General features: G+C 50.9%; 8 protein-coding genes across 8 annotated transcripts; 5 read left to right on the top strand and 3 right to left on the bottom strand.

Annotated features, from left to right (window-relative positions):
* Positions 1-2,571: 2,571 nt before the first annotated feature.
* A1O5_06521 (uncharacterized protein) lies at positions 2,572-3,711 on the top strand (the record flags this gene model as incomplete). The annotated part of the gene is made up of 4 exons (XM_007747114.1): positions 2,572-2,958; positions 3,017-3,310; positions 3,359-3,427; positions 3,478-3,711. The coding sequence occupies 4 exons, from the start codon at positions 2,572-2,574 to the stop codon at positions 3,709-3,711; spliced, it is 984 nt and encodes a 327-aa protein (XP_007745304.1).
* Positions 3,712-3,875: 164 nt separating this feature from the next.
* On the bottom strand, positions 3,876-6,181 carry A1O5_06520 (uncharacterized protein; the record flags this gene model as incomplete). Its single annotated transcript, XM_007747113.1, has 5 exons — positions 3,876-4,114; positions 4,204-5,512; positions 5,579-5,610; positions 5,656-5,854; positions 5,909-6,181. The coding sequence occupies 5 exons, from the start codon at positions 6,179-6,181 to the stop codon at positions 3,876-3,878; spliced, it is 2,052 nt and encodes a 683-aa protein (XP_007745303.1).
* Positions 6,182-7,491: 1,310 nt separating this feature from the next.
* Positions 7,492-8,723, top strand: A1O5_06519 (uncharacterized protein; the record flags this gene model as incomplete). The annotated part of the gene is made up of 3 exons (XM_007747112.1): positions 7,492-7,929; positions 7,989-8,132; positions 8,190-8,723. 3 exons carry the CDS (start codon positions 7,492-7,494, stop codon positions 8,721-8,723), a joined length of 1,116 nt encoding a protein of 371 aa, XP_007745302.1.
* A 617-nt stretch (positions 8,724-9,340) lies between these two features.
* A1O5_06518 (uncharacterized protein) lies at positions 9,341-10,288 on the top strand (the record flags this gene model as incomplete). Its single annotated transcript, XM_007747111.1, has 1 exon — positions 9,341-10,288. One exon carries the CDS (start codon positions 9,341-9,343, stop codon positions 10,286-10,288), a length of 948 nt encoding a protein of 315 aa, XP_007745301.1.
* Positions 10,289-10,751: 463 nt separating this feature from the next.
* A1O5_06517 (uncharacterized protein) lies at positions 10,752-14,569 on the bottom strand (the record flags this gene model as incomplete). Its single annotated transcript, XM_007747110.1, has 3 exons — positions 10,752-11,243; positions 11,298-13,215; positions 13,269-14,569. The coding sequence occupies 3 exons, from the start codon at positions 14,567-14,569 to the stop codon at positions 10,752-10,754; spliced, it is 3,711 nt and encodes a 1,236-aa protein (XP_007745300.1).
* A 382-nt stretch (positions 14,570-14,951) lies between these two features.
* A1O5_06516 (uncharacterized protein) lies at positions 14,952-17,570 on the top strand (the record flags this gene model as incomplete). Its single annotated transcript, XM_007747109.1, has 2 exons — positions 14,952-16,146; positions 16,216-17,570. 2 exons carry the CDS (start codon positions 14,952-14,954, stop codon positions 17,568-17,570), a joined length of 2,550 nt encoding a protein of 849 aa, XP_007745299.1.
* A 230-nt stretch (positions 17,571-17,800) lies between these two features.
* A1O5_06515 (uncharacterized protein) lies at positions 17,801-20,188 on the bottom strand (the record flags this gene model as incomplete). Its single annotated transcript, XM_007747108.1, has 1 exon — positions 17,801-20,188. The coding sequence occupies one exon, from the start codon at positions 20,186-20,188 to the stop codon at positions 17,801-17,803; it is 2,388 nt and encodes a 795-aa protein (XP_007745298.1).
* Positions 20,189-20,911: 723 nt separating this feature from the next.
* On the top strand, positions 20,912-22,318 carry A1O5_06514 (uncharacterized protein; the record flags this gene model as incomplete). Its single annotated transcript, XM_007747107.1, has 1 exon — positions 20,912-22,318. One exon carries the CDS (start codon positions 20,912-20,914, stop codon positions 22,316-22,318), a length of 1,407 nt encoding a protein of 468 aa, XP_007745297.1.
* Positions 22,319-25,115: the final 2,797 nt, after the last annotated feature.

Here is a 25,115-nt window from a genome sequence, read left to right as displayed (position 1 = left end):
AGCCGAAGGGGCCGTATCAATTGGGTGATTCTCACCGATTTTTTATTTTCCGACCGCATTTTAGGTCGCTTTTTTCCCATCTATCAGTGGTTTGTCTACCAGAGGTGGGTTGTGTCATGCCTTGTCTACGGCCAAAGAGAGCGAGGTACCAACCAACTTGCTTAATGTCTCTGGGGAGACTCTAAACCTTTCAACCCGAGATTAGCGATCTTCAAGGAGAAAAGATAGATGGATTTCATCTGAGTGCTTGGGTTCAAGAGCAGTGATAAAGTGCCACTCAATCGATCTGCCCGCCTTGCTAAAATTAATTTGGGTGGTTCGTACGGAGGCTATCAGCGGCACCGCGTGGCAATAGACCAGCGACCCTCTCAGTGAGCCTATATATGGGCGTCTTCTCTCTTCCCATCACTACAATCCACACGCAAAGTCTTCCACTTCTGTCCATTTTCCACCAAAACAAGTCGGTGGACATATGCAACCTTTACAATCTTCCTGGTCTTTCAAAGTGTTCTCCATTAAGCTAACCAAAGGACTGCATCATCCGATTTGAATCCTATGTGGTTGCGGTTCGCGCCTTGGCAAGCTCAGCTGAGAGTGTATCGTTCATCTTCTCAGTCTTCGCAACAATAATGAAGCTACCGAACTGATAAAAGATTGGAGCCGTGCGAAAGTTGTCGAACTCTACATTGTCTCTATCACTGTAAAAATCTTTGGTACATGCTCTAAGAAGAAAGCGCCCCCAGGTCGCATGAGTTCGGCTAATGCCCAGCTTGTCCGTCAATGTCTGCAATGTCTGGACTGGGGGGGAGGGGGTGGGTTGGCGACGATATCGACTTCTATTCCATGCCGTGTGTGTAGGCCTCGGTTTTCTTCAACAATATGGCCCTTGCGTCCTTCCCTGGTATATCCTCAAACTAACTTGTTCTAGCTACTCTTACTACGCCACAACGACGACTTCTAAATTGGCCCATTGTGCTTTATTGCTGGTCTCTGATGACATTGCCGGAAGACACTTCACTCCGGTGAAGCGCGACCTCGAAGAAGTATGAGGACCAAGTCTGGATGACGGTAAGTGAAGTTCGTGACTCGTGAGCAAGCACTGCTGGTTTCTGAATCGCTGCTTTGTGTTCGCAAAGATGCTCTTCAGCTCCAGTACTCAGAATATTCAATGCGACCACCTTAAGTACTGCGTGGGAATGGAACGCTCGGAAGTGTCCACCGTAAGGCTTCGCCAAAGCTTGTGAGAGAAGATTACGACTCTAGTGGACTTGGCGCCGGCTTCGTGTCAGGCGGCAGGAAATTTCCCGCCGAATTTGGCGCTCAGTGCCGCCGCTTTGGGAGGGTTTTTCCCCTTGATCTCAAGCACGCTAACAGTGTCCTCTCCCCACGCGACTTCAATGGGGCCAGAAACAGCCCCCTTCAGAAACACCAAGGGAATCGTCAACGCCTCGGGAAAAAAGGGTGCCTGTAACCGCACTATTCTAGCCCTGGCGCCTCGAGGTCGTGTAGGGAGAGTTTCCACGGATTTTCTTGTATATTCTCCTAGAGGGAGAAGGAGAAGACCTTTTCTGACCTTCACGAAATCATCTCGACCGCCGTCCAATATCCCGTCTCCTTTCATGTAGTCGACCAGCTCTACCTAAGTTTCATGTTTGAGCCAGTCATCGGAAGCCTTGTCTCTGTCCCCCTCTTCCACAAGGGACTCTCCCCTCGACTATGCTCTCTTGCGTCCAAGTTAGACTGAGAGGACGAGTGGCGTGAGTAACTCGAGAGCTACCATGTTTGTACAAGACGCAGTCAAGTGAGCAACCACGAACCTATGATGGTGTGCTTCCTAGTCCATGTGAATGGGCTCAACTTCGCTGCTACTGTTTAACATGACGGGTGACGTTGGAGACCTCGATCCTAGCGCAATAATGGGATCGAGATAAAACCTGTAGCAATGTCCACCCGCAGAATTTCTTCTCGAAGAGTTAATCGAAACCCACCGCTGCAGTATCTCAGCCTACCTGAGCATAGAACGTGGCATCTGCCAGTCAGTGCGCTACTCAATGGCGTCCACATCGCTGTTGCATTAGAATGCTATTCGAATCCTCTCTCGAGATAAACGACGACGTCCGTCCACTAACATTCCCAGCTGTTGTGGTGGTATGTAGCATAGATCTGAAGTGGCACCACGAGGCACCTTGGTCATGTTTCTATTATCCCTCGAGGGGATTTTACCAGGCAAGGGGTGAGCGTCTTCTCGTCCCCTTATTTTCCCGAACGGATTTAACGTCGTAGCCAATCGTAGTCATAGAACTTAAAATGCGTTTCCTGTCTAGGAACGTTATGTCCGTCATACAATTTGCAACTTCTTAGAGGACGCTACGTCCGTTAGCACCTATCATATTTGAGAGAGCATTATGTCCGTTGCAACATAATGTGTATAACAATGAGGCACTAGGAAAGCTCTTTATTTGTTCGTTCGTGTCTCGGATTTCACTCCCCATCCATTAATCCTCCCCGTCCTCAATTGCGGAGCATCACAATACATTCAATCAATACCCAAAATTCAGTCCGACCAGACACATGCCTTCCTTATTCTCAGCCTTCTTCCCACCTGATCCAACTTTCACGGATAAGGATCTGCCATCTCTCGCTGGCAAAGTGTTCATCGTCACCGGCGCAGCCTCTGGAGTAGGGTTCGACCTTGTGAAGATCATCTACGTCGCGGGCGGAACCGTGTATGTTGCTGCTCGCTCAGCATCACGATGTGAGGGTGCCATCGAGAAAATCAAGGCCCAAACAAGCAGCCAGAAATATGCAGGGAAGTTGAAAACCATGGTGATCGACCTAGCAGATCTAGAGACGGTGAAAGTTGCTGTCGATGAATTTCTGCGTCGAGAAACCCGGCTCGATGTCCTGTTTAACAATGCGGCTGTGATGCTTCCGCCCACTGGAAGCAAAAGCAAACAGGTCCGTCGGCATTCCGTTTTGTGTCAGTGGAAGAAAGCTGACAAGAGTGCGGGTGCAGGGGCAGAACCTCGAAATGGCTACTAATTGCGTGGCGCCATACCTCCTCACAACTCTCCTCGAGCCTATTCTCATCCGAACCGCAGCTTCGAGCCCTCCACTTAGCGTCAGAGTCGTTTTTGTTGTAGCGCTTATGCAATACGGCAATCCCGCCGGGAAAATGTCGTTTGACGACCATGGAGATCCAAAGATCCCGCCGAAGCAATGGGATACTTACATGCAGAGCAAAGTGGGTGGGACGTGGTTAGCAGCTGGATTTGCGCAGCAACTCGGAAGCAAAGGAATTCTCAGCGTGGTAAGCCTAAGCCGTGATTTGAAGATAATTGTACTGATTGAGTGCTAGTCCGTGCATCCAGGATTGATGAGAACTGAGTTGCAGCGCAACATGAGTGTTATCGACCGAGTGGTGATGGTATGTCTCCCAGTTCTCGGAGACGCAGTTGTTGCTGACGCTCTGTGTAGAAGTACATCTTCAAGCCTCCCGTGCACGGCGCCTACTCCGAGCTCTATGCTGCTTTCTCTCCACAGCTCAAAGCAGAAAATAATGGCGGATATGTGATGGCTTGGGGAAGAATTGCAGACCTACCCGAAGATATCACTAAAGGGCTCAAGAGTAGAGCCGAGGGTGGGAGTGGTGCTGCAAAAATGTTCTTGGACTATTGCGCGCGAGAGACGAAGGATTTCCAGAAGTCGTGATTTCGGGAAGCGCCCGATGATTTGCGCACATTTTATTAAACCCTGTTGCCCGCTCAGATGGTGTAATTGAAATCATCCCCGAAGTTGAAGTCCGGAAAAGAGTAATCTGGCCAAGCTTGCTCGTCAATATATGGTGGGCGAACGTGACTGTCGAAAACATCCTGTTAAATAGGTTCATTAGCTTGGTTTGTCAAGTGTCCCGTAACTAGAACATCAAATACCCAGTCAAAATTCGTGGGTGTGTCAATTATAGCCCTTAAAGAGTCCATGGGAATATTCATTTCATCAATATCAGACTGCATGGTGAGACCTGATGCTGAACGATTGCTATTTGATTCGTTGTACAGTCCGTCAATAAGAAGATCGGTGACACCAATTGATGAGGCCAATGATGGCATCGGCTCTAGAGCTTGATCAGCGACTTTCTCTCCAATTGTTTTTCAGAAGTACAGGCTAATTCGTGACGTAACTCGGAAGTTTGGGCGCACATACCATTCAACGAGAGTCTCAAAAGAGATTCTCTACCGTGAGTATATCCAGCATCGTTCTTCTCAGTGGAGACCACCGTGTCTCCACTGCGATGTCGGAAGATTGAATTGACTCGTTTCACCATGTTGCCAAGCACATCGTAGGCTTTCTTAGTATCAACCGACATGCTTTTCGTCTCTGTCCAGATCCTATATGATCTTTCCAAAGCTATGATCATCTCTGCCTGCTGTGTGGTAGCCTCTCTCAGATCGCCCACCTTTAGAGTGATGCCGTCGCTCTGTTGAATGAGGCTCAAGTATACTATCGTGCCTGCGAGCAGAAGGTCGTGCATCGATATTGAAGAAATAAACCATAAGTCCTTGCTCAAGGGGCCGCCAGGCTGAACAGCGTCGTGGGCCTCGGATTGGATCATGAGAAGCTTCATGGAAGCATCTACCGCTGCTTTTCTGGAAAATGAAAACTCTGCATTCTCTTTCTCCGTGGTCAGATATTTGCGATGCAAGACACATCGAGATTTGTGAAACAGTACTGCCAGACTGAGTCTCTGAATAATAAGTTGAGGGGAGTCGGTGACTGAGAACTCGATTGGTACAAAGCGAAGAAAAGACGGCACAGCAGTGAAGGCTTGCTGCAGCTCCCGATCAAGCTCCATGACCTGGCCATAGTGAGGCGAAGTCAGAAGATTTGCCTGCTCGACAACTTTGCCAGATATCCGCGCTATTCGACCTTTGGCAAGTGTGTATGACATGCCTGTCATTTCAGTCTCCAGTCTGGAAGGTGGCAATTCAATTGTATCTTCATCGAAGTCTTGGTCTCGAAGGTTGAGCGGGACTCTAGTGTCGCTTTTGATAGCTTGAACCATTGATGGTAAGCCAAGATGAAAGCTGACCATCAAATCCATCTGTAATAGCAAATGCCAGATCCGGCGGCGCATCTCGCCTCGATAAGGTGTCAAGTTACCCTTCACATTGTCGGGATCTCGATGGAGGCCCATTCGAATGGCCAGGCGAATTGCCACACTGACTATTAAATAACAGTTGATTTGATCGCCTTTGCTGAGAAGCAGTTCCCCCTCAATGTATACAAGGAAGGCCTCGAGAGTATATGGTCCTGGCTGAGCGTAATTGGTGAGCATGAGGCATTGTGCACAATATCCACGGTAAGCTCGTATCTTCTCCACTGGGGTTCCGCGAGTGTCCATAATTTCCTCGCCAGCTCCGAGGGCTGAAAAAGTCGCCACAGCCATAATCGAGTATATCAAAGCGAGCCAACTGATCGGGGAGCCATGGGGGTCAGCCCAGAATTTGCTGTACTGCGGGCGGCATTAGTGTTGCAAGATGTAGAGGCACCGATGCGTCCAGGAGCATTTGCTACCTACGTGTCTTTGAAATGCTGGTTTATGAATGATATCTGGGAGAAATTAGCTGCTTTCTAAGAAAACTCGAAATCACTGACGGAGAGCAGGGCTATTAGAGTTAAAGTATCGATGGATAAATCGATTCACGATGGCGCTATCGGGTAGCGTGGCCAAGAGGCTTTCCTTAGAAGTGGGCGAATCGTGTTTGAAGACCAAAGAAAGATCAGGTCCCACGCTGTTGTCAGGCTGCGACGTTTCCCCCACGACTTGGTTGAAGTAACCTTTCACTTCTTCAATCTAACAATTATCAGTTGAACGACATCAAGTCGGCAGAAACATGCGAAATCTTACATCATCAAGCATTGCAGCCCAGTGTGTTGCCCCGATATATGTGGTTTCATTTGGTCCTTGGACCACCTGGCCGGCAGCGTTCGAAACGCCGTCTTGGGCGCACCCGCGCGCTTCAACGAAAGTTCCCGGGATTTCAGTCGGGGTTGGACACTGCGAACTAGGATCTATCTCTGGTGTATGCGGATTACTCGCAGATGTATCAATTCCATTTGATGGCTGACTTGCCATCGCAACTTTGACAAGGCTTTCTAGATGTTTCAATCGATTCTGCATGCTTGCTGCCGGTCTTTTCCGAGCCGCTGGAGGGAGAAACGTGCATTTAGAGGCCCGTCCTTTCTTTACACACTGTGAGCACGGCCTTTCTCGATCACATTTCAACTTCCCATGGCGGCATTGGGTGCAGCTGAGCTGGGTTCGATTCCGCTTGGCTGGCAGGTTGTTCGAGTTCTCTGGAGCGGCTGTCTTCGTGCTATCGAGATGATTGACAGTCGTGACGAGAACATTTAGAGGCGCTTCATTTACTGATGTGGCCATGGCATATGTTCATTGAGTGCGTTGCTAAGTTAATAGAAGAGATGGAGAGAAGGAGAGAGGGGATGAAGGTGGGAGATGAGGTTCATACACACGTAGCCCGCGACCATACCCGAAACGGAAGGACCGCCTCACTAGCCTAATTGCAGGCGGTGTAGCATCAGGGAAGAAGGAAGAAGACATGTATGACATGGATAGCCGCGGTAACGTGGGGGTATGGTATTGTGTGTACATAGGTGTCTATCTAGAAATGGCAGTGATGACAGGAAGAAGTAGCAAGAAGTAGCAAGAAGTAGGCATTGAAGTGCCAAGGCGCTAAAAGGCCCGTCACAGCGGATTTCCAAGCAACAACGTTGTTACTCGGTACAGGGGTAAAATAGAGCTCGGTTCAGCTGTTGGCAACTTCTCGGTTTCATCAATGGCCCTGTTCAACCCTGTTATAATTCCATGCCACCAGGTACAGAGTCATTCATTCTTTCTGCGCCACGGGCACTCCCTCTCCGGGATCGGTTGGGGTATCTCGCCAACGCAGCAGTGAGCTTCTGTATGCGGGCTACGTGCACAGAGGCTCCCCTCTTCAGAAGCCCACAACCAGACTCTATCGGGAAAACAGCCGGCATCGCCCATTGTCGAAGCAGAGAGTATAAAAGCAATACAAGAACTCAACTGACAGTGGGGTCCGAGTCCTTCATCCCTTACACCTTCAGGCTACAGCAAATCCCACGGGAAGCTTGTACAAGAAGCATACTCGAGGAATTCATCGACAGACAGGGTCTTTCCGCCTCATGGTATACTGTGGCGCTCCCAGCCAAGGCTGTGAGAGGTGTCGCAAACGGAAGGTAAAGGTAAGTTGTGGTATTTCTTCAACCCTTCCCGAACCTTTGCCCACATCCGACTTACCACCTGGCCGTTTTTGCCAGTGCGACGAACGTAGACCTGAATGTTTGAAGTGCACGAGATTGAAACAAAAATGCCCGGGCTACCGCAATCTTAGCGACGTCAGGTTTCGGGACGAGTCCGACCGGGTGGCCCGCAGACATCGCCAGGATGAAATGCCAGGTTCGTTCGTGATACAAGAACCTCTCGCTCAGTCCCAGCAAAGCTACATACGAGCTCCCACGGAGAGATTGTTCCCATCTTCTCAATCTTCTATGGCCATAACATATCCGCTTTCCCAATCCGTTCATGATCTCGGGGCCAATTTTTTCTTCGCTAAGTACTCCCCCGACGATGGTCCTTTCTTCAGCAACTATCATGCTTGGCTGGTCAAGTCCTACTTTGGCCAAGGGCCCAACAACGTTTTACGTGCGGTTATCGAAGCTGTTGGCATGGCAGGATTGTCAAACGTCTTCTATGCGCCTCGTGTTAAGTCTCAATGTCACGCACAGTATTGTACGGCCTTGATCTCCATGCAAAAAGCTTTGAACAATCCAGTGCAAGCGATTTCGGACACGACATTTATGGCACTCATCTTATTGGCTTTTTTCGAGGTGCGTCAAGGTGCTAGTTGGATCAGCCTCTGAGAGAGCCTTTACTCACATGCTTACAGACCGTCAGTTTTGGAAATCGAGATCGATATCACCATTGGGCGGCCCATGTCAGAGCCGGCACGGCCATCTTAGAGCTTCGGGGTCGAGAGCAATTTCTCAGTGAACGTGGTGGCCTGCTCTACGTTCAATTTCGCTCCTCCATAGTGAGTAATGCTGTCCATTACTCCTTGTTGGGCCCCACAGTCTCATTACGATTATAGCTCCTGTTTTGCATGCACGAGCATGTTGCCGTGCCTAACGCCATGGTGAAGGCAACCTTCAGTTTCCAGACAGGCGCCCTGAGACAGGATTGGCAACATGCCAATATTGCCAGCCCAGGGTCCATCACCGAGATTTGTATCCGAGTGGTCAACCTCTGGGCAGGCTTGAAAAGTCAAGAGGCTACAGATCCACAGGCCATCCGTGCAATAGCGCTGGAGCTCGATTGGGACCTCGAGACTTGGAAAGCAGGCTTGTCGCCAGCTTGGGGATACACGGTAGTCCATGTTCCTGGTGCTCCCCATGATGTCTGCTTCGACGGGAAAAAGCACATCTATCCCAATCTTTGGATCGCAGAGGCATGGAACTATTGGCGCGCACTTCGGGTGCTAGTCAACCAAATCACGCTGCAAAATGAGGTTCGCTTGACTGAGCCTGACGATGCACGGATGGCGCTCGCCTGTTCCATCATTCAGCAGTTGTGCAATGACATCTGCATCTCCACATATAGTTTCAAAGACACTCCACGTAACTAGCCCCCCAATCTCACTCAAGAGGAGGCTCATGAGCTAACTACCACCGCAGGCATCTTGTCGCTCTTGCAGCCACTGTTTGTGGTCGCCCTGGAAGAGCGGAATCATTTCTCTGCGCGCTCTTTCGCTGTGGAGCAACTCCGACGCATCAATTCCACAATGGGGATTCGACAGGCGGGCTTCATGGCCGATACCGCTTCGAAAAGCTTCCAGTGATCCGTAAGCGAGTCGAAAGTCCATTCACCGCCGATATCGATGTATATGAGATCTGTTGCCTTCTCTCGGCTAAAGGTGCGCGGACTGGGGCCTCGCAATGGTACCCTGTATCGGGCTAGTGGCTGCCCGCTCGCTCACAAAAACCATTACTATTGGCTGCTTTCCTCTTCGGCAGCCTTGCTCGTAATAAACCCGAGATAAATATCTCTACCCTGTACATCTGCGTCAAATTCAGGTCAGCCTCCATCCATCTGTCCCCAAGCAATCCTCAATTCTATTTTGCAAAGCCAGGGTCAAGCAATTGCTCTTTTTCTTCAGATTTGACCCCGAATTTTCCCCTCTTCAAACTGAAGTACGAAGGCGGCCGGTCCTGAACACCCGTTTTCTGCTGCCTGGAAAACGCTATGTCTAAACCAGAGTCCGCTTCTACGGCCTTTCCAAAAGAAAAGACGTTCAGCTCCTACAACAAGGAACAAGGCAAATTTTATGCCCAGGTCCGCCGTGATTACCACCCAAAGGTGTATGAAGCCATCATTGACCACCACACATCCACCGGCGGCGGTCATGACACAATTCTTGATGTTGGCTGTGGTCCCGGCACTGCCGCCCGCGGGCTCGCGTCTCACTTTGCTCATGTCATTGGCCTCGACCCTTCCGAAGGTATGATCAGTACGGCTCGTTCAATAGGCCTTGTTTCGTCCACTGCCGAACCCGCACGCTTCGAGAGATCCACGGCTGAGGAACTTGGAGCAAACCTGTCGCCGCCACTTCCAGATTCTAGCGTCGACCTCATTACCGCCGCCAACGCTGCGCACTGGTTTGATATGTCAGGCTTCTGGCCCAGCGCTGCCCGCGTCCTCAAGCCTGGAGGCACCGTCGCGTTGTGGACTAGCGGCGAGATTCGTGCTCACCCGTCCATGCCCAACGCTGCCGCCATTCAGGAGGCATTTGATGAGCACCAGGAGCGTGACATGAAGCCCTACCTTGAGCCAGGCAGCCTGCTTGTGCGAGGTCGCTATGCCGACCTGCCCCTTCCGTGGACCCTGGCACAGCCCGTTTCCGAATTTGACAAGACAACATTCGTCCGAAAGGAGTGGGACCCGAGCGAACAATTCTTTGTGGGTATGCCCGAAGCGGACCTGGACATGTTTGAGAAGATGATGGCGACGGGGAGTGCAGAGACACGTTGGCGCCAGGCGCACCCCGACGACGTCGGCACGGAGCGAGATGTGCTCAAGATACTTCGCAAGAAGATTGAGCAACTGTTGCAGGAGGCCGGCGTTGAGAAAGGAAAGGAGAAATTGAAGGCAACCGTGTATGGCGTATTGCTGTTGGTGAAGAAGCAGGCGTAGCTATCAATCCGCAAGGCGAGATCGTCAAGCCACGCAGCGGGAATCGACGTCAACTTAGTTCAGTTGTCAGAAAAAAAAAAAACATAGCACATTCATTGCCCATCTCTCTTGAGTCCTACGTGTCAATTGGAAAGAATTTTTCTCAGCATAGGCTATTCTATGCGCGTTTTATAGACTATATTAGAGCATTGTTTAAAGCAATACATACCAAAAGCGGAGTCAGTAGAGTGTTCGCTTGGCTTTCCGAAAGGCGACAAAGAATTTTTCAAGTCTGGCGCCCGACTAATGCTAGGAAGGGGACCGAATCAAAATAGTCAGTCGTCATAAAACTTGACTGTCGCACCCATGAGCATTTTGAAAATGCTGCCACTTGCTGGTTCATAGTCGACGATGTCCCTGCACATTGATGTCAGCGGAAGGTAATATCGGATCAGAATCGGAGATGTTCCGAAAGGGCAATTAGCTACCTGACCAGCGCAAGCCCCGACTCAAGGCGATTCAGCTCACTCCTGGCTTTCGGATCATCGCCAAAGAGGACGAATTGCAGTCCGACTTTACCACGGCTTGAATTTTGTTTGTCGAGGGCGTTTGTAATGGACCATATTGAGTTGTCGGCATGAATATTAGATGTCCATGCTCCATCCGTTAAAATGTAGACGTTGAGCGGTTGCCGTCCCACCTGTTCGGAGAGGGTGTGCTGCGGTTGACTATTGCCAACTTTGAAGATTTGTTGAAGTCGAATATTGATGTCGCTCTGCCCTTCTAAATGTGCTCCATCTAGGATCTTCACAAGGCCCGTCGAAGTTTTGGACGAGTACTTTCGGTCGCTTCGCATAAAACACAGCTCCATTCGTGGCTTTCTTGACTGCTTAATGATATATGCCATGGCGTGGGTGACTGATTTGACATCTTGCCAATACTTTTCCATCGATTTCGCGTCGTCAATCAGGAAGATCTGGGACCACTGTCAATAAAGATCCTAGCAAAAATTCACGTCTTCTCAACGTACGTGACGTCTTGACCCCAGATCATGAAGATAGCTTTGGTTTACCCCAATCGAATCAACCAATGTTGTAGACCCACTTTTTGCTTTGAGAATTATCTGGTTAATATCTTTCGCGGTTAAGTTGTGGAAAGAATCTTTTGCTGGGGCCAAAGACGAGGCTATGGCGCTGGAAGGTCGGAAAGGACGAGCTTCATGGCGTGGATCTATTCTGAAGGACTGAAGAAGAGCGACTCCATCGAGGTGGTTTGGCGGCGGTCCCTCACCAGTGCTCACTCCCTGCAATAACTCTGCAACCCTCTTGTGACCGCGTTGTAGTGCCGCACCCAGCGCATTGCCAAATTCTCCTCCTGAAATGGTCACGTCCGCGCCGCTATCTAGCAGTATTTTGACTATCTCATGATGACCCTCGGCCGATGCAGCTTGCAGAGCAGTATGATAGAATCCGGCAACTGCGTTCACTTCAGCATTCTCCTTCAGCAGCATCTGGACGATGTCTGTGCGGCCTCGTGCAGATGCGGCTTGCAGCGCACTCCCATAATTACCTCCGTACGCATTGACATCAGCCCCCTTGCTCAACAAGATTTTCATTACATTCTCATGACCAGCTGATGCTGCCGCCTGCAACGCATTGCCAAATCTACCACCTCCTGCGTTCACGTCAGCATTATTTTCCAAGAGAATCTGCACAATGGTTTCATGGCCTCTTGATGATGCCGCTTGCAACGGATGACCAAACAAACCGCCTCGGACATTCGGATCGGCTCCATGACGAAGCAGCATGAGAACAGCGTTCTCATGGCCATTCAACGACGCAGCGTATAATGAGTTATTGTATTTGCCGCCATGGGCATTCACATCAGCGTTCTTGTCCAACAATAATTTTATCACGGCATCGTGACCCCCTGCAGAAGCTGCCTGGAGTGCATTGTCATGAAGCCCACCACGAAGATTAACATCCGCCCCTGCTTCAAGTAAGGTTTCAACCACCTTAGTGTGGCCATGGAGCGATGCTGCCTGCAGCGCATTGCCGTTTTCTCCGCCAAGAGTATGGATGAGAACTTCGCGGTTAACGTCATCAGACTCAGCAGCGATGAGCTCTCTCACAATCCAGTCGAACCCCAGCATAGATGAATAGTAGAGCGGAGATGCTATGTGTTCCGACTCAATATGGAACTTCACTTCATTCACCCAGGGCGTATCCAGATCGTGCAACCTTACCCAATTGGAAAAAGAGCCTTTTTGGTGATCGAACAGTTTCAAGACCAATTCCTGGACGTTATTTGTTGTGCTTGCGATGTAAGGATAGTATGCATACCAAGAGGAGGCAGCAAAACGGGCTAGTGGATGTTCTTCTAGAATGCTTCTGTCTAGCCTTCTGCTGCTTAATCCTGGTTCGAGCAAGCATACCAGGCAGATGCGAAGAATATCGAGGTTCGCTGAGCTTCGTTGTAAAGCGTACACGCTTGCTTTTTGCTGTCTTATGCGCTCTGATTCGATGTATTCTTGGACTGAAAAATGGGCGATGTGAACCGTCAACACTGTAAAGCGATCATCTTCGTCGTCAGCATCTGGTGAGCCTGTGAAATCACTTTCTGCAGCATTGAAAGCCAACAGTCCAGGACATATTCTTCGCAGGTCATCTGCACTATGCAATCGTCGTCGTCGATCCAGCCATCCCGAGCCGCTGAGATCAACAGCAATTCCATCCATGAGCTCAGGTACAGTCAAGGGGCGAACAGAGAAGCAGACCAAAGTCAGAATTCGTTTAGCGTCATCCACATAATCCGAATCGATGGTGGAAAGCATTCGCTCGTAGGTCTCATCGAGGGTTCGTGGTAGGGATGCGAGGCACTCCTCAAGGCGGTATTCACTTCTTGGGCAACGTCTCAAGATCTGAAATTGGCATTCAACCCAGCGGAACCTGTGTCTTTGTCAGCGCAACGTGCACAGAACTCACAGATCTATACTCCTCACACTCCGCCTGCCTTCTCAGTCAAAGCTTGGCGAATCTTGTCGTGATGTTGCAACCAATCTTGCATGTCAGGATCATCTCGTAATTGGCCAGAGATATAGTTCGCAATATCCCGATCGATGTCTTCATTATTCATAACAACTTTCACTGCGTCTTCCGCGGCTGTTGGACTCTGGGAACCAAATAATGCCCGGCGAATGTCCAACTCATCGCGACTTGTCACTAACAAATGCAGCCCAGGCAGATTCCAACCCTGAATGGCCCTCAACGATCTCAATACATGAGGGCGTTTTCCAGATGGAGGACTCTCATCTAGCGCATCAATAAAGAGGTATACTTCTGTGAACCTCTGTATCAAACGCTGGAGATACTCCAGAAGGACTCGGGATGGAGGCGTGGTGTCAGGGTACGAAGTGTGCAACTCCGTAATGTCGGTACTACCCTCTGGAACTTGACCAGAGAGCTGTAGAAGCACTGCCCGCAACATTGCAGACTCGTCTTGTTTGGACTCATCGTCAAAAGTGAAATAGAAAAAAGCGATACCTTTACGGGCGTCCGATCGTGTGTGGAGGAAAGCATGCTGGATCGCTGTTGCGCACAAAATGGACTTCCCGCACCCTGCAAATCCATTCAGCCAGATGATTGAATTTGGTTTTGTCATCCAGTCAGCGAAAAGAGGCCCTTCCACAAACCAAGCACCGGTGTTAAGGTATCGCTTGGTGTATATGGCATTGTGGTTGGTGCTGGCGTCCGGTGCTCTGAGCCAACCGCGTATCTCCAAGGAGATCAGACCAGCTCTCACAACTTCAATGAGCATCTTGACGTCGCGAACGCTATTGTGTATTATTTGATGATCCCTCAATTGCAAGACTCCAAGAGAAACGTCTACGTTTTCACGTATTTCATCGATATCTTCATGAAGCTTCTGTAGTGTGCTTTTCCGGAACGGATAAGCTAAGCGACGACCGGCTACCCTGACTTTGCTGGCGATTCCGAGATCAGTGGCTTTCTTGAACTTCTTACTCTCTTCCTCCAGCTCTTGAATGATTTCCAGACATTTTTCCAGTCGGGATTCGATATTCGTCACCGCAGCCCTTTCTGCCTCTGAGAAGGTGCGAGTTTGCAGCGTGGTCTGAAGTAGCCGGAATGTGGCCTGGAGACTCTCTAAGTTCCGGGTGGTTTTGTCCACATCGGCGTCTTGATTTTTGTATGCAGTATAGAAGTCAATGAGAGATTGGCTAACTTGGAGACCGAGCGAAATAAACCCAGCGGCGCCTGCCGCAATCGAGAACGGGTCAGTCATGTTGCTTGGGGCGACCAGAAGCAGCAGTGGGTAGTTTCGGTAGGGCTGAGAATTCTGGATGTCACGGAGGGACAGTCCTAGTAGAATGAAGGGAGACCCAGCAAGAGAAAAGCCACAGCTTTCCACCCAGCTAGGACAGCCAGGACAGCCAGGATAGCCAAGACAACTCGGGTCCTTTGCACTATTTCCGTACAGGGTAGGCACCTCGCCAGGTAGGGATCTGGTGCGCGTCAGGTGAGCCAACAACGCGTCGGGTCACGTGGCAGCACGTGGGCAGCAGCGCGGGGCGATATCTGCTTTCAGATCAGCCGCCGGCTGTGCCCCCACCACCCACCAATTCCTTTCATCAATAAATCTAATATCCGACAGCCTTTGGGATTCGATGCAAGTTGTCTGGGAGGCGGACACGGCGGCCTTCGCAAGCCGCAAGAGAGCCGCTCGGGCATGTCAGAAATGCCGCGCCGCGAAGAAGCGCTGTCATCACACCTTTCAGCGCCCGCCAGAGCAGCAAGCAGACTCTGACGGGCTCGAGAGAGTCCTGCCCAATTTGACACACAAAGAACCCATCCGCTTCGTTGGAGACCTGAATCCCGAATCCATACTCACGGACTTGTCATCCAGGAAACAAGGAACCCAGAGGATCAGCCGAGTAGGTACCTGGGTTGAACAGTCTCGAGATCTGCAAGATGGACTCCCTCCAGAAGACCTTGGCCCACCGCCGCCACAGAAGTCGGGAGATAAAACGCCACTCAACGTCGAGAAGTATGGTAAGGTTGAAGGTGGTCGGAGGACCCTGACTGGCCATCAACGAAATTACTTGCAAGCCGTGGGCGCCTTTCGAGTTCTGCCCAAAGCGACTCAGGATGCGCTGGTTACCACCTACATTGCATGTTTTGACGGGCTTCTGCCTATTCTGAACGGCATCAAACTACTTCGAGACTACACCGAAGGACGGTGTTCGATATTCCTTATGCAAGCGATATGTCTTGTCACCTGCAAGACCGAGGAGGCTGCAGCGTATCTCCGGCTTTACGACGATGGTCCACTTCTCGACCCCATCCCATTTGCCCGGAGTCTGCATACCGGACTGGACGCCGCCATGAAAGCTGATCTGGAACCTGATAGAGTCACCAAAATCCAGATCCTGACATTGATGCATTTGCACAATGACGGACCAGGAGGCATCGAAGAGTCATCACTCCATTTGTCGCAAGCCATCCACGATGCATGGACGGCGGGCCTACACATCCACACGCCAGGACGATCTCCCAAAGATCAATCAAGCATGCTGTGGTGGACCATCTGGACCCTCGACAAGATCAATGCCTGCCTCGGTGGGCGGCCGATCGTGATTGCAAATCGTGACATCGACATCACACGCCCGCCGCTCGAGAGCGGCGTTCCTAGAAGTAACGTCATCAATCTGTGGTTGAGATTGGGGGATCTTCTCGACGAGGTCATCGAATTTTATAGACCAACAGCAGACCCGGAGTGTACAGGGTGGGAAACCGAGTTCCCACCTTATCGATCACTGACAGAGGGAATCGATTTATCCTTGCTCCCCATCTCCGAACAAAGTGAGTGAACTCTGCTGGTCATCTAAATCTCGTTCTACCTTCGTCGCATACCTTTAACCCTCTTTCTAGGCATCCTCGAAATCTGCTACCACGTCATCTGTATTCTCTCCTGCCGTGCTGGAGGTCCCTCTACCACCTCCTACGCCCGTCGCATCTCCGCGGCAGATCGGATCCAAGAACTGCTCTCCAATGGCCGCCACACATCCCTTCTGCCCATCCCCTTGGTTCCCTATGCGGTCGGCCTCGCCCTAACAGTCACATACCGCGGTCTCCGTGACAATGCATTCGAAGATAGCGACCGTGCACAGGCCGATCTCGCTACGCGATGTGAGACTTTGGAGGCACTGAGCATGTATTGGTGGACCGCAGATGCAATGGCTAGACTAGGGCGGAAGGCGTTGAAGTCTTTGCAGCAGACGGGAGTAAGGAAAGCCAGCGTGGCGGGGATCGTGAGTGCGATGGAAGCGGAGGTTGCTGCGTGCAAGTTTGGACCGTTTGAGGCGAAAGGACATCATGGAGGAGGACATCATCATTCTCACAGTTCTTCTATCCCTGCTGCAACTCTTGGCGGGGCTGCTACGGTGATGACGAAATCAATGTCTTCTGGTGGTGGTGGTGGTGGGTCGAGAGGAAATGGGTTACATGTCCTTTCCGATGCAGCAGCTACGCACTCGACTGGAACAACGACAAATCTGGCTTCCTCACCCTCCGTTGGCAGCGGCAACAGCAAGAGTCGCGGGAATGCTGCGATCGCCAGGGCGGTGTCCAAAACACCCACATCGCTCTCAGCCACATCTCCCAAAACATCACAGCCCCAGCAGTTCAACAACAGCAACAACAACAACAACAGCAGCTACGCCTCAGGCTTCAGCCAGATCCCACCCGAGTCCGCGTTCCAGTACCAGAACTACAACAAAAGCACGCGATTCCAGACATCATCCGCCCTTAATAGCTACACCTACAGCCATCACAATCCTCTCGCGCCGACATCCTCCTCTACGACAACAGGAGGAGCAAGTGGGAGTGGTGGAGCGTTTACGTCGCTCGACGTGCCATCTTCGTTCGGCCCGGGCATTTACGACCCGCAGTTCACGAACCTGGACGAGCTGTTCGACGGCTTCTTCGACCTCAGCATGCCGACCATCTTCCAGGACCCGCTCTTCGACGGCGACGCCTTCCTCAACGCCGACCTCGACTTCGGCATGGATCCCGGCCTCGCGACTATTGAGGGCCTGGGCTATGCCACTGATGTCACGGGTGCAGGCGCCGCCGCGGCGGGCGCATTGCATGCCAGATCAGGATCGACATCGGCACCGCCATCAGCGGCAGCGGCAGCAGGGTCTGGAGGCCCTGGAGGTCCTGGGAATCCCGGCTCATCGACGCCCAGGGTATCTACGGCGTATCCGGACATCACTATGCACTAATTCTGCGTGTGGAGTTTCCTGGGTCTCCGATCACCTAGTCTAGTCGGATGGTTTCGCACGGTGCCAGATTGAAACAAGGTACAGTTGCATTCTTCTGGGTAATGGCGTTTAATGGGGGGAGTTCAACGTGACGATGCATTGGTATATAAAAGACAGAGATGACGAAGGCCCTACATAATTCTACTCTCTTGTGACAACGAACATTCACGCTTTCTATTGAGCCTACTTTGTCAATCGACAGCTCCAGCCCCAACACCGACTCCCCATCTTCCAACCTGTAACATGGCCTGCTCGCCGCCCTCTGCTAACGCGCCTCTGCCATCTCCAAGCAATCCCTCAAGACAGAGCCAGGGGTCCCTGCCTCCCCCCCATTTAAGAACCTCCTCTTTGAACTTCTCCCCACTCGCACGATCAACTGCGCCATTGTTCTTGCCGCCGCGAAACACATTCGTCCAGACCCGTCGTGCGATCGCTGTGTCGAAGAGGTACGAATAGTAACTTGCGCCATACCCGTGGAGGTGGCCGAAGAAGCCTTGCCAGGAAGTCCCCCAGGGCTCGGGAACGGAGCCGTGCTTGTTCCACACGTCGTAATATACAGCAGTAGAATCATACCGCCCGCTCCGGAGGGCTTGAACGGGCCCGTCTCCGTGGTACACCTGATCCAAGAGACTCATGAGAATCTGGCTCTCGTTGTTCCACGCGCCCTGCCTAGAAGCTTCCTTTGACCCTTCTGCAGCCAATACCTTGAGCATCTCATCGGGCATTGCCGCATCGGTCTTCCAATGTCTCGCAAAAAGTTTCAATACTGCGGGGTCAGTAGCGAAGTTTTCCATGAGGACAGAGGGGAGTTCGGAGAAATCAGTCGCGACCCGCGTCCCCGATATGCCTTGCATGGAAGTGCGGCCCAGAACGCTATGGATAGCATGGCCCATTTCGTGGAATAATGAGACGAGGTTGTATTGAGAGAGGAGAGCTGGTTCGCCAGGGACGCTGGATTGTGGGAAGCCGCACACAAGAGCGATGATGGGGATTTGGTGATGGGAGGTCACGCCAGATACCGGGTTAGTACTGAGAAGTGTCGGCATGCCGTTGTTCAATGGCTCATTGCGTTCTTCGCATTCGCGGATCTCTTCCTCTGAGATTTCTCGTGAGCAGAGGAGCGTGAAGTGAGCAGGATGACTCTGTTTTCCGGGCCGCGAGAACAAGTCACAATACATGGTGGCAATATGCTCCTGGTTCTCGGTGTACACGTCCAACCGCCTAACGTCGGGATGCCAGACTTCGCCTTGTTTGGTCTCTCTTGGGACAAATCGGACGCCATACAGACACTCGAAGAGGCTAGACAAGCCCTGCATCACATGGCCAAGGGCAAAGTAGAGTTTGGCACTTTCCTGCAGACGCGACTTTGATGTCCGCGGTCCCGATGCTCCTTCCAGTTGATCTAGTTTGGCCAGGAGATAGTGGTGATCCCACGGATTCAATCTTTCGGCACCTTGGTCCATCTTGCGCTTGAGCTCCAATAGCGGAGCAAGCTCCTTCTGAACATGTATCTTGTTGTTTGCATTGACCGATTCCAGGAAATTATTCACAGCTTCTGGCGTCTTGGCCATTTTCTCTATCAGAGCCATCTGTGCGAAGTTGTCGAAGCCCGTCAGCTTGGCAAGCTGGGCACGACGTAGAAGCAGTTGTTCAAGTGTTGCAATGGTCTTCTTGGAGGCGCTTCTCTCGGCAATGTACATTTCTTTTCTCGTCGCCGCGTCTTTGACGGAGTTAAGAACCATTTTGGACCATTTGCTCGACACTGGGATCTGTGCTCTTTCATGGTTCTTGAAGCCTTGAACCAGCGTTGGATCGATGCCGTCCAGCTGTCGCACGCTGAATGACACATAGTCCCTTGCATGATCCATCTGGTTGATGAAATCGGTTCCTAACTGCACGATTTCGTTGGACAACGAGACAAATTGCTGCCTCTGCTTATCAGGCAGGTGAATACCTGATTTTGCAAAGTCCCTCATCAAGAGCACGGCAACCATTTTTTCCTCTTCATTCCATTGGGACCGAACTTCGGGCATGTCCCAAGCCTTCTTAAGCTGCTTGTTTAAACCAGTGGTCGTATTGAGCTCATTCATGTATTGGAACATGAGTGAATACGACGCAGATGCCGAGGCGGCCACATCGTCGCCCGGATGGATGCTCCTGATGAAGTCGGAGAGATCTATCACTCGACATAGCAAGTCGCTGAGTCTATCAAGATCCTTGGGTATGGCTTTGTATTGCTCGACGGTAGAAGCGGCAAGCGTCCTTTCTACCAATCTCTTGCATTGTATCACGGACGACTCGGCGAACTTTTGAAAACCTTGGGGGACAGTCAGGAACGTGTTTCCTATCAGGCCCGAGCTTCGGGTGGAGGATGTCTTTGAGAGTGTCTTTTTATTGAAAACCTCACGGAGGAGAGCATTATCGTAGGCGCTCTTGGAAGAAGGAGACGCGTGAAGGGAGGTAGATTCGTAGGTGTTATCGTCGGCCACGGCAATGCCGGCGGCGGTAGAATTGTATGTCTTCTGGTTGCGCAGGCATCTCGGGCAGGTCCATGGCTGCCGCCGCAGGACCTTATGCATACCTAGACAGTCGACGCGAGTGAAGTGAGCATGTGCTGCCCCTGTAACGCATTGACTGTTGTTACACTGAGCTGTCGACTTGGTTTATCTCTCGGCCTTGGTCTTGGCCAACTGCAATGACGAAGTTCGCGCAGGGAAAAGCAAATACGAATGCATGCGCGAAATTCGGCGAGCTTCGCCAAGGCCAGCGCCAACGGGATCCAAAATCCTTGTCCTCGGCTCATTCAGCCCTGAGGATCTAGCGAACAGGCACCGGTGACAGGGCGCCTGCAGGGGGCAAGCAGGGGGGCAGAGTCTATATGACATCTCACAAAATCAAGGGGGCCAAGACTTCGAACACAAGAGATGCTTCAGCAACGAGCTCGATTCGAGACCTTCGACTGGGTCTTGGACTCCGAGTTTACCGCAATCCAGGTAATAAATTGTGCAGTACAAATATGTGCTCTAAAGTCTAATTGTTACACGCTCTCGCCCCGGATGGATCATCGGCAGCGGCGAGCTCGGATCAGTGCAACGTTGCCACTCTTGGCAGGTCATACGTATATGGGCAAAACTATTATTAGATCTTGATCATAACCTCTTTTAACGCGTGGACAAGACGATTTCCCTCAAAACCATCCCGTCTTCAATGTTGACACTGCGCTCAGGCAGCCGCAGTGCAGAGCTCTCACTTCCTCGGAGTTTGTTCAATCAAAATTGGCGCTCGCAACGCTCAACAGTCTAATGGCCACCGAAGCGGCCGCAAGGAACATCGAGTCCGATGCGAACAAAACGAAAACTCCAGAGGATACCACGCAGGAAGAAAAGCGTCAAAGTGGCTGTGAAACAGAGAAATTCCTTCCAGCATCAGATTGGGTCACTTTATTAGGACGACGTGGCCATTACCGGCCGTTACAGCCCGGGCGGTTGAGAAACAGTTTGCTCGCCGGGGTTGGATTTCTTGAACTGGGAAATGCTGGAGATTTCGCTGCTAATGTCTGGAACCGAGTCCCAGTGAAGAAATGGGTCGCCGCACTAATGGCCCTTGGAGCAACCTTGGCCCTGGCGACCTCCCTTTTCGCTCTCAGAGATGTCACCCTGAGCTGGCGCAATATCCAGGTCTTGAGGGCGGAGAGGTCCTACCTGAAGCGGGAAAGGGCCCGATACCGCAACAATAAGACCAGTTTGCGGAGTGTGGACGCCATCCTAGGTGTCAACTTCCGAGAAAGTGGCACTGAGCTGCTGGATCGGCTCATTGTGGATGTGCTGTTAGGTTTTGGAGCCCTTCTAGTGAGCGTCGGAACCTACATGGCCATTGGTGGTGCGAATCCCACCGTATTCACCGCTAGCAACCTTCTGTCAGGGTACATTGGGAATGCTGCCGGAGCACTTTACGGTCTTGTCAATGCGGGGTGGTCCACCTATGTTTCAATCCGAGCCTATCGACACCGGTCCGCAGGACTTGCCGAATTGGAGTCGGATCTGGCCAGGCGTCTGCTGCGGCTTCGTACACGCAAAGTTCAGACTCACGCAGTGATCCTTGCTGTTACTGGCCTCGCTGCGGGCGCAGGAGGTCTCATCACCGCCACCATGTGGTGGGGTTATATCATCCTAGTTCCCTGCATTGTCTCCAACATCTACTGCAATTGGATGTGGCGGCACCAAATAGGATATGAGCGACCCATGGCCGGCAAAGTTGTCCAGATTGACAAACAGTCTCTAATCAAGGAGTTGGAATACGTCGACCTCACGAAGAAATGCATAGGGAGCGGAGCACCATTAAATTCTCGCAAAGATAATATTTCTCTTGATCCCACATCGATCGCCTCGGTCATTCAGTTCATGATCTCGATCGATATTTTCGAAAGCTTTTGCATCCGTGCTATGAGGGAGCCGCGGCTATCTACAGCCATTTCGGAAGCATCAGAGGAAAGTTTGACGATCTGCGAGCAGACTTTGCTAGACCTGGACCAAAAGAGTCTTACGCTGGTATTGGAAATAGCAAAGATACATGTCAGCGAGAGAGGGCCAACACAGTTACGTTACCGAGAGAGATATTTATTGGAGACTCTGGGGTGTTATCTCCGCGTACAGGACGGGAAGGTTGCTCACAAAGAGCTCGACCATCCCCCTCCAAGAGAGCCGGTATAACAGGCGTATAATGAAAATTGAAGACTCCCTCCATGGTCACGTCGCATCAAGAAGTGATTGGATTGTTCGACGAGGCTGTGCTGTGTCGTGCCGTACCACCCAACGTAGATATGCCTCTGTTTGAATGGGCATTATTGCATAAATTCCCAGCCTCGCGGATCTGCCGCCTATACGGGTGCATATGAAGGACACGTAGGACACACCTTTGCACCTCGCGTAGACGTGCTGACCTAGTCGTAAGTTGCCCCCCCCCAAAAATCGAGCGGCGGATACTAAGTGTGAGTGTGAGTGTGTTTGTGGTGGGTATGTTCCCGTCTGGTGGAAATCTCGCCCTGGCACAGCTTCCTTTTTTCCACAGCCTCGTCGTCGACCTTGCTATGCTATGTCTTGCCATAGCAGTTATCATGAACATGGCTAGAATCATAACCTTTCCATTATCCTATTATTTTATTACACAGACAATCTCTATTGTATTACTCGCTCCAGAGCTGGTTCACCAACAGGCGGATCCAGCGAATGCAGTCTGGAGGAAATAAAATTAGCGTTAGAGACCATTCTGAGAAGGATGGTAGAAAGTTTCGCAATCAACAAAGAATATTATGTACCCTGCACCCAAGAAACTGTATACCCTACCACTAAGCAACAACAAACCTTGATGGTCTCAGCGCACCTCCCTGAAGACTTTAATCGCACTTGTTTGTCTACTCTCATACGGATCTTTACCTGAACCTACCGGAATCTATAACCACCACTCCGAGCACTCCTTGGCGGATCACTCTATTTGAGGTGCAGGAAATATTTGCTTTACAAAGTTCAGAAGGTGGTGTGTGTAAAAGCTGGGGAAAGATGGTTTTTTTCTCACTAGAAGGCATGCCGTGCCGCAATGCCTATACCTCCGAATGACTGGTCGGCGGCGGTTTAGTTGAGCTCTCATCGTCAGAATTGTCAGGGTCAATCTGCATTATCCCATTATCCGGCCAACTTGGTTAGGCAGACGCTCTGTTGTGTGACGAAGTGCGATGTCTTCATTGGAATGCTCGTCGAATTCCTTTTCATGAGATGCCCATTGATCATGGCGGATATGGAGCTACTCCTTTCGCTTGAAACATTTGAAACAAAGCATGAAGTCGTCGAAGCACATTCTGCAAGCATAGACTCGGCCGTACTGCGCCTATTGTTCAATGTTATACCAGCCTATTCTATCATTTTGGTTTTATGCTGCACTCACACAAAAACACACATCACAATATCCCCCTAGTTTTCAAGCACTGTGAGGCTTATCAAGGTTGGAGTTTTCTGCTGATTTCGTTTGCTCTTAAGTTGTTCTTCAAGCCAATAACATCGTGGCTAGTGCCATGATGCGACCGCAGCACGAACAAAGATGACGGATGGTGGCGGACGAGACAGGAAAACAAGGCTGTGCCATCAGGGGAGTCAGAGTTGTTGGACGAGCTTAAAGGGCCTTTCTGTCAGTCGGCCTGAGTCCTGGAACAGCTGCCTAGTTACCCTTTGTGCCTGCATTTAAAAGCAAGAGCCAAGTGTGAACAAGATTATCTCTCCTGAGTGTCAAGGGACAAAGGCACATCCATACATAATTGTTCACACCAGATGAGAAGAGGAGCTAGATCAGAGTTGATCAGAGTCAGTCCTTGCATCGAAGATGGCCCTGGGAAAGTCGGGATTCTCCGGGCATCGGGATTCTCCGGGCATGCCAACGCCCCACCAACGGAATTTAGATATATATTTAAGCACCACTAAAACGTGAGAAATTCATCCCCAAATTCGCCAGGTTCTATAGTGTAGTGGTGATCACTCCGGATTTTGATTGTGCAGGGCGTTCACTCTCTGTGCGAGAAACATTCCGGCAACCCCGGTTCGAACCCGGGTAGGACCTCAATGTACATGATTCTCGTCGTCGCTTTTGGTTTTTGGTGATGAGATGACTCGACTATTTTTTTGCGCGGGCCAAGAAAGCATGTGCATACAGAGAATACTGGCGAGCTGGATGTCAGAGAAACAAAGTTTTCACTTAAGTGGCGATGGAAGGCGGTAACGGAGTATGTATTTATCCGATTCGATCCGAGGTATTACCGAAGTGTAAACGCAGCTTGACGAGGCTGAAAGGGGCAAATGGGGGAGAAAGAGGTCTCATCTCGTCCATGCTTTCAGAGGTATTGCTACATGAGAGCAGACTGTCTCGCCACGCAACATCAGTGCCGTGACGATGTCGTCGGTGCTAGAGGCTGTGTCCTTGAGCGCATCAAGGCGCTGAGTAGGAGCCACTAAGGCCAGTATCGCTAGTAGGTTCAGATAAGTCGAGAGGATGATGACGAGATTCTTTAAAACCCAGCATGGACAGCTTAATGGATCTTGCCTTTCCAAATTTCTGGCAACGAACGTAGCAGGAGCCCAACGCGAACCAGAACCGTAGAATCTTGCTGTATTCCAAATTATCACATCGTACGACAAGAAGCCAATCAGTGGGTACAATATTTTCATGCGTCTCTTATGCGAACTCCTATCTTGTCGATGAAACCTTTCATGTAATTAAATAAAGGCCCGAGGTTGATTTGAAAATCACAGGTTCTTCAAAGACTCAGCGATGTCGTGGTATTCAGCGGGGACAGAGCGCCTGGACCTGGCAACCGTTTGGAGCCGTGACCTTGTCGCTTTACCCAGGCATCAGGGGGCCTAGCTCAGCTTCGGTTCAGCCTCAGCTTGATTTGCTCAGCCTGCTCAGGCCGCTGGTCAAACTCCTTGTCCTTCTCGTTAAGCGAACTCGGTCCCGTTTCTGGAT

This window comes from Cladophialophora psammophila, assembly GCF_000585535.1.
Source record: "Cladophialophora psammophila CBS 110553 chromosome Unknown aczJe-supercont1.9, whole genome shotgun sequence".
Taxonomy (NCBI): Eukaryota; Fungi; Ascomycota; class Eurotiomycetes; order Chaetothyriales; family Herpotrichiellaceae; genus Cladophialophora; species Cladophialophora psammophila.
Note: the sequence above shows the minus strand (reverse complement) of the source record. Positions and strands in the feature narration are given on the sequence as shown.